Raw genomic sequence first — 12,729 nt, 5'->3', positions numbered from 1 at the left:
GTAAAATGGGAGTGGTGATAGTCACAGTCTACCTCACAGAGCTCTTGGGAGAATCGAAGATGGTGCTGCTGGGAACTCGACAGTTGGTATCCATGGTTACTTTACGGAGGCCAGTGGGTTCCTGACCTCTGCTCTAGCCTACCCAGCGCCCTGTGTGTCTTGGCTCGGGAGGGACAGAACCTCTTTCTCGGGCTGCCCGTCAGCTCTTAGGAACGCAGAACCACCGGGGAAGCCCTGCGTGGGTGCTCCCCCTTGGGCTTTCTCCAGGGGAGTGGGACCGTTCCGTGCCGCCCATCCCCGCTCCTGGAGTAAACGACCCCCAAGCACAGACCTACAGAGAGTAGAGTGGAATTGTCCTCCTAAAGGGAAGGCAGCCTTTTAATGGGCTCCGTGTGGTAGGAAAGTTGGTGTTGCTGTTGAGCTGGTGGGGCTGAGAACAGCCTCAAAGATGCGGGCGGCTCCTGAGCGAGGCGGGCGGAGGGACCCGGACTCAGCATTCCGCCTTTGGCTTTGAGGTTCTCTCTTCTGCGTTCTGGCTTGAGTGCATCCGAAGAACTTGTGCTCTCCCGATATACTCTGGGAGAAGGGAAGACCTCAGTCAGGAGAGGGCGGGGAGGGCCAGGCCCCTAGCTGGGAGCTCCTCGGGAGACCTAGGTGGACCTCTTCTCCCCGCAAGGCCCCAGGCACATGTGGGTTAAGCCCAGCTTCTGCTCTGGGCTCTGCTGGTGACCGGGAGGAGCTGACCCCCTTCTCTGAGCTTCACCTCCACCTCTTCTTTCTACATCCAGACAACAAATACCTAGGGAGTGCCTACTCCATGCCAGACACTCACCCCCTTGCTATTCACGGCGGGGAGCTGTTGTCTTTGCTGCCCCTGCCCTGGCCAAAGACACCAGGATGCAGCAGCAGCTTCCTCCCTGGTCCCCCCCGCCATCCCCTCTGGCCCCCGACAGTCCATTCTCTATTCTGCAGCCAGAGGGGTCCCACCAGGCCCTGCTCATAAGGTTCTAGTGCACCCCCACACCCTCTGCATGGGACCACAGGCCAGTCCTGCCCACCTATCCCATCTCATTTCTTACCTCTGTCCTGACCCACGAGGCCCCGGCCCCCCTGGCCTGTGTGTGCTTTCACTCACACACCGGGCTGGCGAGAGCCCTCCCTCTGGGTGCTCCCTAGACCCACATCGGGCTGGATCTTGCCTCTCGTTCAGCTCAAGGAGCCCTCTCCCCACCCTGCCAGTCCTTCTTACTGTCCCTCACTTTAACCTGCTCTCTTTTCCTTATGGAACCTAACCCCCTCAGATGTTTTTAGTGGTTGTCTGCCCTCCTCCTCCCGGGGATGAAGTCTCCAGAGCAGCCGGAACGTGTCTGGACTCTTCCCCAGAACCTAGCTCACAGCTGCTAAGGAAGTCTCTGTCGACTGAGCGAGTGAATAAATGAATGAGTGGAACGGGCAGCTTCCTCGGACAGGGACTCATCTGCAGCGTCCTTGAGTCCCCCGAGGCATACAGCCAGGGTGGGCCTCGGGGAGCCCCCAGGATGATCTGCTGTCTGGAATCCTACCTGGTTTGTCGCCTTTGGGTAGGGGCGGTGTCTTCGTCTTCTTCGGGGATTGGCTGTAATGGACACAAAGACAAGGCTGGGAAGGTGAGGCCCGAGCCGCTAAGGCAGAGCGGCAGGGGGGGTGGGGCGGGGAGGGAAGTGCTCCGGGGAGACACAGGAGCCACCCCTCCTGGAGAGCCCCAAAGCGTCTGTTCCCCTGCCAGGAACCACCCTAGCAGGAGCCCGAGAGACCACTGTGACTCCATTGCCTGCTGTGGCCACAAGGAAGCAAGGCCCTCCGGCCCCAGGAGTGGTAAGGGAGGCCCCCGCTCCAGCCCATGCAGCCCATCCCTGCCCGCGCTTGGCTCCCACTTCCTGGCAGAGAGGAAGCCTTCCCTTGTGAGGGGAGAAACCGGAGCCCCTGCTACCCTAATGGAGGACTTGAGCTTTGCATCGAAGCAAGCCTGTTTACACACTCAATGTACTTGTCCTCCCTACGACTCTGGGAGAGGGGCTTGGAGAGGCACAACTGAGGCCCCCAGATGGGTAGTGGCTTGCCGAGGTCACAGTCAAGCCTACCTTCTTCCTGTGCCTTCCCTGGCCTCGCAGAACGGAAAAGAGAACCCAGTTCAGGGCCAGAGCGAGAACCTAGGCCCTCGACAAACCTAAATGAGCCCAAGCACCTGCTCCCTTCTCACCAAGCTGCAACCAACCCCAAATTTAACATTCCCTAGAGGAAACACATTCCTGCCTTCTCTTCCTGACTGTCCCCACCCTCTCATTGGCTCCTTCAAATCCTACCTATCCCAGCAGTGTTCCCCAAGCTCTGCTGGAAAATCTCGGGACATTGTCAAAATGACGCATCCCCTGGTTCATCTCCAACCTGCTGCGTTAGAATCTCCAGGAATCTGCATTTTTCACAAGGTCTCTCGCAAATCTGCGTACTGCTGGGCTGGGAAGTTAGACTAGCCCAAGGCTGATTCCCAGCTCTGCTGCTGACCAGCCAGGTGACTTTGGGCCACCATTCAACTGTTGCTGAGCCCGAGTTTTCCAATCTGTTAAATGGGGGTACCGCTCCTTCCGAGGGAGGTTGTGTGGACTGCAGATATGTGCGCCGTCTGCTGGTGTCAGGCAGCACCGTGGGCGTGCACTATTGCCAGGTCCATGGCTAACCCCTGGCCCTACTCCCCTGCCTTGCGAGGACTTCCCTAATCTTCCCTTTCCCCGTGTCCTGTGGCCATGCGAGGCACTTAGCACTGCCATTAAGGTACTTCTGCTCGCCTGTTAGCTTTCCTTCTCTACTTGTCTTCCTAAAGACCGAGAGCTGGAGGGCTCGATGTGGCTTCTCCAGCCCTGTCTTGCTACAGCTGACACAGGTCACCCCTTGGACATCCCCCAGAGCCAGCGGCCAAAGTCTGGGCTGGCAGGGGAACCTTCACGCAGCATGGGCTGACCTGGAGGGTCCCCGGGGAGGGGCTGTGCTGCCGCCTCCTCCAGCACAGGCTCAGTGAGCCCAGGCTGTGGCCAGTGCCCGGATCCCTTTTCCAGACCACCCCGGCCTCCCCTGGGAGGACAGGTGGCTGAAGGTGAGGGAACAGCCCTGGGAACAGAGGGGCAGGTGAAGGGTGTGAAGCTTACCTGTAGGGCGGCTGTTGCCTCTCTTGAGATGGGTCTTGGACTTCCTGGAGCTGATCGAGAAGTTTTTCCATCGGTATAGAGTCTAGGGGCTGCGGAAGGAGCTGAGCCACTGCTGTCTGCAGAAGCCCCAGTGCCAGGTCTTTCTCTGTAAGCACAGCCAGGGGCGTGGTCCTCAGGGGCAAGACCCACCCTGTCCTGTCCCCACAAGGGACAGGCTGGAAGCAGGACCTCCAGCTCTTCTGCCCAACCCTGGCCCAGGGCAACTCTCTCTAACCATCTCACATTCTGCCTCCAGGTCCCCTTTTGGCGGGGGGGTGGGGGGGGGTGGGTGCTCTTTTGTCCCGGCCCGTGTGTGTGCAGAGCGCCCAGCCTTTCCCCACCTTTCTCTCAGCACATGATCACATGCAGGTACCTTGTTCTTGGCCCCCTCAGGCCCACCCAGCAGCTATGCCTCAGAGCTCTCTCTGGAAAGCCCCCTCGGGACCTGCCTCCTGCCCTCCCCCTGCCTCCCCTCCCCCACTCTCTCCAGCACACGTCAGTCAGCACTCCTCACCCCCCCACTTAGCTACACCTTCTGTCCACCATCCCAGTGTGTGCGTGTGCGTCCATTCCTGTGTCCCTGTGCACATGCTGTGTCTGTGTGTGCCTGTTTCCCATAGTGGGGGGTGAGGGGGCGTGTCTGCTGTAGCCGTCTCTGGACTTCTCCCTCCCCGGTGCCAAGGGCGGTGGTCAGGCCGAAGTCCCCTCCAAAGAGCAGCGTCGTGGAAATCTTTGCTGAGAGAGAGGGAGGAGGGAGCAAGGGCACAGTCCTGCGGGAAAGGTTAGTTTGGGACTCCAGAAAGGAGCAGCAGCCCAGGGGGAAGGCCCTGGTGGGAGCTGAGTGACGTCCAGAGAACAAGGCCCTCCACAGCTTCCAGTCCGAGAAAGCGCTGGGCATGACGTCCTCACCCTTTGGGGGAGCATGCAGGAGCCAGAACTGGATGGCGCTCAAGGAGTCTGTCTGCAGGATCTGACAAAGCAGCTCCAGGATCTGCTGGCAGGACAACAGGCCCTGGGTCAGCGTGTCCAGATGGCATGTCCCAGCCAGCAGCACAGGCCCCTCTCCCACAACGTGGGCTCCCAGAGCCACACGCTTGGCTAAACTGGTCCCCGCCATGGCCCCTGCCCCATGACTTCACACTTTACAGAGCACTTTCTCTCCCACCAGTCCTGGAGGAAGAGTCTTACTGGTCTCACTGGACCAAGGAGGGATCAGAGGCCTTGAAAGAGGAAGAAGACCCCCAGTAGGGAGAGTGCAGCAGAATGAAGCTTCTGAGTCACATCTGTGGACCCCTCCCCCCCTGAACCCTGCATGGGCTGATGGTACCCCAAAGTCCCTCACTGGGAAGGCAGAGTGGGAGCCGGCCGGTCAGCCGCTCAGAGACGCACCGAGTCCCGGATCCCTGGGTCCTTGGCGTGGGGATTTCAGGAACCACACACGCCTCCCCACCCTGGAGCTCCCAGGGTCGGGAGACGCTAGCAGAGAGGTGGGGTGACCCCAGTGGGTGGGCTGAGGGTCAGGGCTGGCTGATCCCGCAGACTGCCCAGCCTGGGGCTCCGTCTCGCCGAGCAGTGGGTACACTTGGCTCTCAGCCGCATCCTCAGCCCCGGGCATCTCGGCCACGTTCGCGCCCTCTTCCCCCTGTGTTCTCCGGGCAAGTGTCATCGGGGGGAGATCCAGCTCTGTGTCGGATGGGCTATGTGGGCTCCCTAGGCGGGGCTGCTGATGGCGGCTGTGGCTACAGTTGGCCGGAGTTGGGGCCTGCAGTAGGAGGCGGAGCCCCTGGAGTCCTAGGAAAGTGGGGTCTGCTCAGTGCTTGGCAGTCGGTCTTCCCAGGACCTGAAGGGACCTGTCAGTCCCTTTAGCAGAGTGGGAACCGGGCTGAGACTCCTCCCAGGCCTCTGCCTGCTAAGGTGCCCCCTCAGCCCCAGATAACCCCCTGTTGCAATGACCCCCATCCTGGGTCTGCCCCTGGGCCCGTCTCCGTTCTCCGTGTCCAACTTACCTGCCCTGGGCCCCCTCCCTACAGGACCCGAGAACCTAATTCCAGGCAAGGTGAGGCCGCCCTATGGTGGAGAAAGTACTATTCTAGTCCTGGCTATGCTGCTCCCTCTCTGGGGACCTGGGCCACAGAATGTCACCTGGCAGGGCTTTAGCCTCCCTATCTGTGGAATGGGGATGCCATGCCCTGTCTGCTTTATCCCCTTCACTGGACTGTTGTCAGTCTCCACAGGGACTGCAGCCTTGAAAGTGCTGGTCACAGGGAGGGTGTCTAACCTCTCCTGGAGAACATGTATGCACTTTAAAAGGGACCATGAGATAGCCTTAGTCCACCGGCATCGGTCACGGACTCATCTCAGGCCTTGATGGGGCAACTTGCACAGGGAGGAGGTGGGCCTGTGTGTCACTGTGACAGACACCAAACCCCTCCGAGTGTGGGGACACCGGGCTGGGACTGGCCTGGCTGGCGGCAGACTGCAGCATTGCAGGGAGTGGTTCGGGGACCCACTAGGCAGGACCTTCCTCTCCTGTCACTCCGCCAATCCAGCTCCCTTCCTGAACTCGTCACAGCTGAAAGAGCCCTTCGCGACAACACGTTCTTGCTCTCAGCTTGGGTGGGTCATGGAACTAAAGCCCCGAGTGGGGAAGGCCTTCAAAGAGAGGGAAACCCTCTCACAGAAACTGGAGGCAACAGGGCATTGGACCAGGTGCTTGACTCCCAGACCAGGACTTTTTGAGGCTCCCGGTCTCAGGTACAAGTATCCCCTGGGAGAGGCCACACTGCCTTTCTTTCCTTTTTTTTTTTTTAGTAAGAGAGAGAGGCAGGGGGAGGGGCAGAGGGAGAGGAAGAGAGAGAGAATCCCAAGTAGGCTCCTCCCCAGCGTGGAGCCTGAAGTGGGGCTCCATCTCAGGACCCTGAGATCATGACCTGAACTGAAATCAAGAATCGGACGCTTAACCGACGGAGTCCCCCAGGTGCCTCGAGAGGCCACACTTTAAAGCGGTTTGTAAGCACCCTGGTTGGGACTGCTGTGAGCCTGGGAGCAGCAACCGCCGTGTTCTCAGGCCTTAGACCAGGCCTCTGTTGGGCCAGAGCTCCCAGCGTTCCCAGGGCCTCACCAGCAGCTCCTGATCCTGCAGGACGACGGTCTGGACTCCTCCGTCCTTGCCAGAAGGATAAATCCGCAGGCCCTGGCGGGAGTGGCGGCTACCAGTAGCTCGGGTGGAAGTGGGGATGAGCCTCCCGGTCTCGGCCGAGTACTTTGCCCCGTGCTCCCGCTGGGGCTCCTCCTCCTGCTGGGAGCAAAGTGGCCAGAGACTCCAGGCAGTGAGAGAGAGATTGAGAGAGAGAGAGAGGCTCAAAGAAGAAGGCAGAGGGAAAGAGAAGGAGGCCCAGTCACACCTCCAGGGCATCCCCTCCCCTCCCGGGATCCCAGCATCACAACATTGCAGGGAACTGGGAGGATAAGGAGGCCAGCTCCACCCTGTTCAAGACTCCTCTCCCCAAGCCAGGGGCCCCTCTATAGCCAAAGTTCTTCCTCCTGGAACTTCTTGACTGCTGAGCCCCTGGTGGTCCTCTGAAGTCTTCATACTTCCTCCTAGGGAGACCCTCCCGCCCTCCCCACCCCCGTGCCCATCAGAGATTTGAAAGCAGTATCCTGGGCCAAGGCCCCCATCGCCTACCTCAACTCCCAGCTCAGCTGCCCCCAAGTTTGTCCCCCAGAGCTTGGCATCCTTTCTTTGCCCTGGGAAACCCTCCTGAGCCAGGCCTGCGGGTATGAGGCTTGGGACCTCCTACTGCTACAACCCCAGTTGAGACTGGTAGTATATTTCTTCCCTATTTATTTATTTATCTATCTATATTTTTTTATTTTAGAGAGAGTGAGAGAGTTCATGTGCATGAGCAAAGAGTGGCAGAGGGAGAGGGAGAGAAGCAAACTCCACAATGAGCGCAGAGCCTGACATGGGGCTCGATCCCAGAATCCTGGGATCAAGAGTCGGACGCTCAACTGACTGAGCCACCCAGGCGCCCCTATACTTCTCCCCATTTTAAAGATAAGAAAACTGAGACCCAGAGAGCTGAGCTGAGTTGCCTTGAGCATTGCCTTGAGTTAGCCCCAAAGCAGGAATGAGAACTCTGTTGCCCAGGACAAGGGCAGAACCAGACTCTGTCCCAAGAGCCAGACCTGTCCTCAGGGCGATTCCAACTACCCCCAAGCTGCCTCCCACTTGTCTTTACTGGATTACCAGCAGATAAGTTCACCCCATCCTGTCGGAAATCCTTCAGCGGTTTTCCACTCCTTACGAGACTCGTTCGACATTACAGTAAGTTCGGAAATTAAGAACAAGCTCTTCTTTTCACCCACATTCAAAGTGGGCCCCTTCTCACCCTCCCACCCCCACCCCACGTGCCGCACGGCTGCCCACTTATCCCTGTCCTTCAGCCGCCGTCTCTAAGGATGTCCTGCATTTCCCAGCTTCTGAGCTTACGCGCTGCCCGCCTCCACTAGGAACACCTCCCCGTCCACTTCTAAACATCCCACCTCTGTTCCGAACCCTTCTTGGATTTCTGCACCTGGCCACCTCTCTCCTCCTTTGTGCCCTTGCTTCGAGCCTCCCCCTTCAGGTCGGTGTGGCGTAGCCCCTCGTTCCTGTGCCAAGAGCCGCACGTCTATGGACGCGGGCTCTCCTACCCAGGAGCGGGAACCCGCTCGGGAGGGATTTCGTTACAAAGGGATGGACCCTTCGGATCTCTTCCCAGACAGCTCCTTTGCTCTGCACCCACCTCCTTGCTCCTCAGCTCGTTCTCCTTGGTGAAGTTGGCCACCCGGGAAGCCAGGTCCTTCAACTCCCTCTTCCAGGCCTCTGGGAAGACATTGCCAGCTGATGCCTGGGGTCCTCCTCCCTGCCCTCCCTGTGGTACCCGGCATTGGAAGGGCTGTGGTGGGGGGGGGAGAGCCTGCTCTCCTCCCCAGCCTTCTGCCTGGTATCTTACAGGGAAAGGGGGAGGCCTGTCCTCTCTGATTGCTATTACTCCTCCAACACCTCAGATCTGAGTGGGGCCACATTTCTGAGGACCTGGGGGAAGGCTGTGGGAAGAATGCAGATGCTGCTGTCTGAGGAAATGAGGAAAAATTTAGGGGACCCCACGGGACCCCACCGACCTAAGAGCTCTTTCCTTCCCAGGCACCTGGAGAGGGGCTGCTGCCCAAGTACCCACCAGAAGAAAGCCGGGGCTCCCGATTGGACTGCGGGTCTCCGATGGGGACAGAGATGGTGGGCATCCCCATCAGACAGCGAGATAAAAGTGTGGCTTGAGGCAAGGGGGCCAGAGAGAACTCGTCTCTGACGACACAGACGGGCTTCCCGGTGAGATCTGCGAAGGGTGAGAGGCCATGGCAAGGAGGGCCCGGGTGGACCCCAGTAACCCCGGGAGGCTGGGAGGAGGCTGGTGGGCGGGGAGCGCACTGAGCCCACTTCTTCCAGTAACCACAAGCTCATAGATCACTGGAGCCAGGAGGCCCTGTGGCCATGGAGGCCTTACCCACGGGGACATTGGAATGGACAGTGACAGGCTGTGCTCAGGGTCACCCAGTGAGTTAGGTGGAGGTGAGAGAGGAACCCAGCCTTCCTGGGACCCTAGCCCTGGGGTCCTTCTGATATTCTAGGACAGGACAAGGAACTGCAGGTGTGAACACAGAGAGGCAGGCAGATTAAAGAGAAGGACATGGGGACAGGGCATTAAGCCAGTCTGTGCCCGAGGGGCCAGGGCTCAAATCACAGGGAGTAAGATTTAGCCAGACCCCCTGGATAAAACTCTTCGCCATCTGTCATCCTTTGCAGGGCAGCCTGGAGGAGGTGGCAAACAGCTTGCACATGAAAACCCTTGTGGCTTACGGTCCGTGTGACTGTGTCTTATTGTCCATCGTGAAGCTTCAAGGACCAGCCTGGTTAGGACCTAGCGTGGAGGCTCACTCTGTCCTTCTGGAAACACTCGGCCCCCTCATTCTCCTGGTCCTTCCAACTCGCAGGATGCTCCTCACGTCCTCTGCTCCTTCCTTCTCGCCTCCTCCCCTCTCAGCCTTGGTCCCTGGGCTCAGGACCCAGGCTCTTCTCTCCTGCATCTACACGGGCTCCTGGCTTGCCCGTCGAGGCATGCCACTTCCAGTGCCGTCCCTTCTCGAACGGTGGCCACATCGGCATCTCTTGCCTGGACTCCAGGCCCAGCTGCCTACCTGCACTTCTACCCTCAAAGCCTGAAAGGTATGTGGAGTCTCACATCTCCCAGGTCCCCACCAAATTCCCAACCCCCTTCCATCCTGCTCTGGGCCTCGCTTTAGGCTTTTATGCCTCAGGGCCTTTGTACTTGCTGTTTCCTCTGCCTGAGACATTCTTTCCCCCAATATCCACATGGTTCATGCCTTCTCTCCTTTAGTTCTTTGCGCAAATCCCATGCTGTTGATGAGGTCTCCTCCCCTCTAGAACCTTGGCACTTCCCACACTCTGACACCTTATCTATTTCCTATCCTTTCCCACCAGAGTCAGCCCCATGAGGCCAGGGTCTGTCTTACTCACTGTCATATCTCTAGTGCCTAAAAACGTGCCTGACCCGTAGTTCACACTCAATAGATATTTAATGGATGGATGGCGAAGTGGATGAATTGGCCCGAATTCGAGAACAGAGTATAGTTCTGGGGCAGAACATTCATCCCTTTCTCTGATTTGTAAAATGGGAGGATCGGCAATGGGGGACATCGTCTAGGGCTACACAGTCTGCCTCGGAGCCTGATCCCCCAGGTCAAGTCTTCGCTTGACCAAGTGCTTGCAAGTGGCCAAGCAGCTCTCTGACCCTGACCAAACCCCCTCCTCTCTGGGTCTCAGCCTGGAAACAGGGGCTGGGTCCTTCCTTTCCAGTTTTCAAGGTGGCCCCACCACCTCCAGCAGGGCCCCTACCTACCCCGGACCTACCTCGGATGTGGGTCACACGTTGTGGGTGAGGGTGGTGTCGGGAGAAGAAGGAGTGGTGGCTGAGGCGGCCAAAGCGGTAGGTCCCAGGGGTTTGGGGCTTGGGGGTCCTCAGTGCTGTTTGGATCAGCTGGAAATCCACGATCCCTGGGATCATCAGTTCTTTCTGTGGCCCGCCGTCCCCGTGGCTCCTTGGCCTGTGCCCTGACTTCTTTTCAGGCTTCAGCTCAGCCCTTGGACTGAAGGAGAAGGTCAAGGAGAAGCTAATGGAGCCTCCTGGCAGCACTGCCCACCAGGCTCCGAGCTCGCTGCTTTATCTGGAGTCTATTCCCGAGACTCTGAAATCGGTTTCCAGGATTTCACTCCCACCCCCCATGGCACCCAAAGCTGGGCCTCCCCTGGGGTCCTCTCCCAACTGGTACAATCCAGTCCCAGGGAGCCTTCTGCCTTCCTAAGATGCCTTAGCAGAGAGCTAGGATCTATTTGAGAGAACTCCGACAGAATCTCCCAAGACCTCCGTTTTCTCCTAGAAACCCTCTCTTGAGCCAGAAAAAGGAAGCCATAGACCCACCGACTCATCCAAATACCTGGGTTGCAGCAAGGGTACCTTATGTACACAGACAGACACAGCAAGGGCCTCTCCCCAAGCCGACTGTTGGCAGCCCAGGAGAAGCCAGCTGTAGGCGGTCCCCCTGGCCCCCGTGCCCCCCAGGCAGTCTTGGCCCAGACTCAGCGTCCAGAGGCCAAAGCTGGAGCACGGAGGCCAGACAGCACCAGCATGTCCTTTTCCCGTGGGGGCCCCTCCCGGGAGATGCCGAGCTGATGGGGCAGCATTCAGAGTTGCAACGCTGCAGGGACGCGTCAAGCCCTTGCTCGGCTGCGCTGGAGACAAGCTTCTTGGGTGTTCTGTGCTCCGCCCTGCACCCCTGCCCTCTCCTGAGGATGCCGGGCCCTGCCTCTGGAGGAGGAGCTCGAGGTCAGTCCGGCAAGGATCGAAAGGTGGGGTGATCTCCGCCTGGGGCCTGGGGGGACCACCTGCCTGCGCGCTGTCTGCACTCCCTTCTCCTGCTGGCCCTGGCTGAAGGGAGGCCCCCTGGAGAAGAGGTGCACTCTGGATATGCTAAGCAAGGTGCTCTGCCCCGGGGCCCTCTGAGGATTGCGCTGACCAGGCCCCCGAGTTTTCTGTGCCGTCCTCCATTGGCCTCTAAGGGATCTGGGACTTAAAGAAATAAAGCAAACCTTCTCTGAAAGTTGCAGTTACCTGGCCTCCCCTACCCCAACTGCCAGAGGAAGTCACCCCTTAAAAAGCCCAGGAATGCTAGCCCTAGGGGCTTCTGCCCCTTGCCACCATGTCCTCTTCCTCCAGGGAGGGACCCAGTTTGTGATCTGGGCTCTCAGTCCCGAGAACCCACTGGGGGGCCTGGCTGAGGGCTGTTGGGTTCCCCCAGGCCCACCTTTGTCTCCCACCCTGCTCTGCCCCCCCCGGCCAGCAGCGGGGGGCACACGAGGGGTCTTACCTCATGAGTGGGGGTTCAGCCAACTGGCTCTTCACCTCCGTAGCCATTTAGACTTCCTAACAGAATGAAGGCCAGTGCACCTAACACTAGCGTTGAAGATGGATCGCAGGAAATCTCATACACTGGCGGTGGGAGTGTAAGCTACAGCAGACACTTGGGGGAGAAAAATTGGCACTGTCTTGTAAAATGGAACATTTGCATGCGATCGCGCTCAGCGGTTCCTCTCCCCGACAGACACCCAAGAGCAGCTCTTGCAGTTGTACCCCTGAGGCTGTTGGTAAGAATATTCAGACTAACATTGTTCAAATTAGCCCACACCTGGCGACATCCCCAGTGTCCAACGGCGGGAAGAATGGGTAAATGAGCTGTGCTACATGTGGCCAACTGAGTGCCATATTGTGATGGAAATGAACCACGGCTACGCAGACCAACAAGGACGAATCTCACAGACACAGTGTGAGGTCAAGGAAAGCAAGTCCCAGAAGACCATGTAGCCTGAGATTCCTTTTTAAAAGTAAAGTTCAAAGGCAAGCCAAATTATCATAGATGTGATCAAATAAGGGGGGGAAAGCAAGAAAATGCTAAACACAAAATTCAGCAGTTACTTCTGAGGGAAATCAGGGAGGGGGGATCCGATGGGAGGGGAGCAGGTGAGATGGGTTAGTGGTGGTATTCTAGTTCTTGGTTTGAGAGGTGCATTTGCTGGTGCTCATTACAAAAAGAAATAAACTAATTCAGCGGAGTGAATGAAAGACGACAGGTGTCAAAGTCAAGAATTGTGATTGGTCTAAATCTACAGACCTGAATATAGCTGTAGATATATAGATATACATACACACACACACACACACCTACACATGTGTACACACACATACAGATACATGTACATATGCACACACATGTACATATACACACATGTACATATACGCACACACCCCCACACATGTGTACATATACACACACGTACATATGCACACATACATACATATACACCCACATACGTGTACATATACACATACATATGTAC

General features: G+C 58.0%; 1 protein-coding gene across 1 annotated transcript; it reads right to left on the bottom strand.

The window, feature by feature from the left end:
- Nucleotides 1-220: 220 nt before the first annotated feature.
- TBATA (thymus, brain and testes associated) lies at nucleotides 221-11,749 on the bottom strand. Its single transcript, XM_008696295.2, has 10 exons — nucleotides 11,703-11,749; nucleotides 10,189-10,424; nucleotides 8,441-8,596; nucleotides 8,006-8,085; nucleotides 6,813-6,818; nucleotides 6,340-6,516; nucleotides 4,128-4,209; nucleotides 3,180-3,324; nucleotides 1,563-1,615; nucleotides 221-576 (listed from the first exon to the last, which is right to left on the bottom strand). Exons 1-10 carry the CDS (start codon nucleotides 11,747-11,749, stop codon nucleotides 491-493), a joined length of 1,068 nt encoding a protein of 355 aa, XP_008694517.2. The 3' UTR covers nucleotides 221-490.
- Between the last annotated feature and the right edge of the window lie 980 nt (nucleotides 11,750-12,729).

The sequence above is a fragment of the Ursus maritimus genome, unplaced genomic scaffold (assembly GCF_017311325.1).
Source record: "Ursus maritimus isolate PB19 unplaced genomic scaffold, ASM1731132v1 scaffold_7, whole genome shotgun sequence".
In the NCBI taxonomy this organism is placed as follows: Eukaryota; Metazoa; Chordata; class Mammalia; order Carnivora; family Ursidae; genus Ursus; species Ursus maritimus.
This window is presented reverse-complemented; position numbering and strand designations above follow the sequence as displayed.

Bases quoted from the DNA above. Each gene is read 5' to 3' on its own strand.
- TBATA (XM_008696295.2), bottom strand. From the start codon at position 11,749: ATGGCTACGGAGGTGAAGAGCCAGTTGGCTGAACCCCCACTCATGAG. The intron at 1,616-3,179 runs GTAAGCTTCACA...TGTCCATTACAG, and splicing joins AGGCAACAGCCGCCCTACAG to CCAATCCCCGAAGAAGACGA. The intron at 577-1,562 runs GTAGGATTCCAG...CCCTTCTCCCAG, and splicing joins ACCCAAAGGCGACAAACCAG to AGTATATCGGGAGAGCACAA.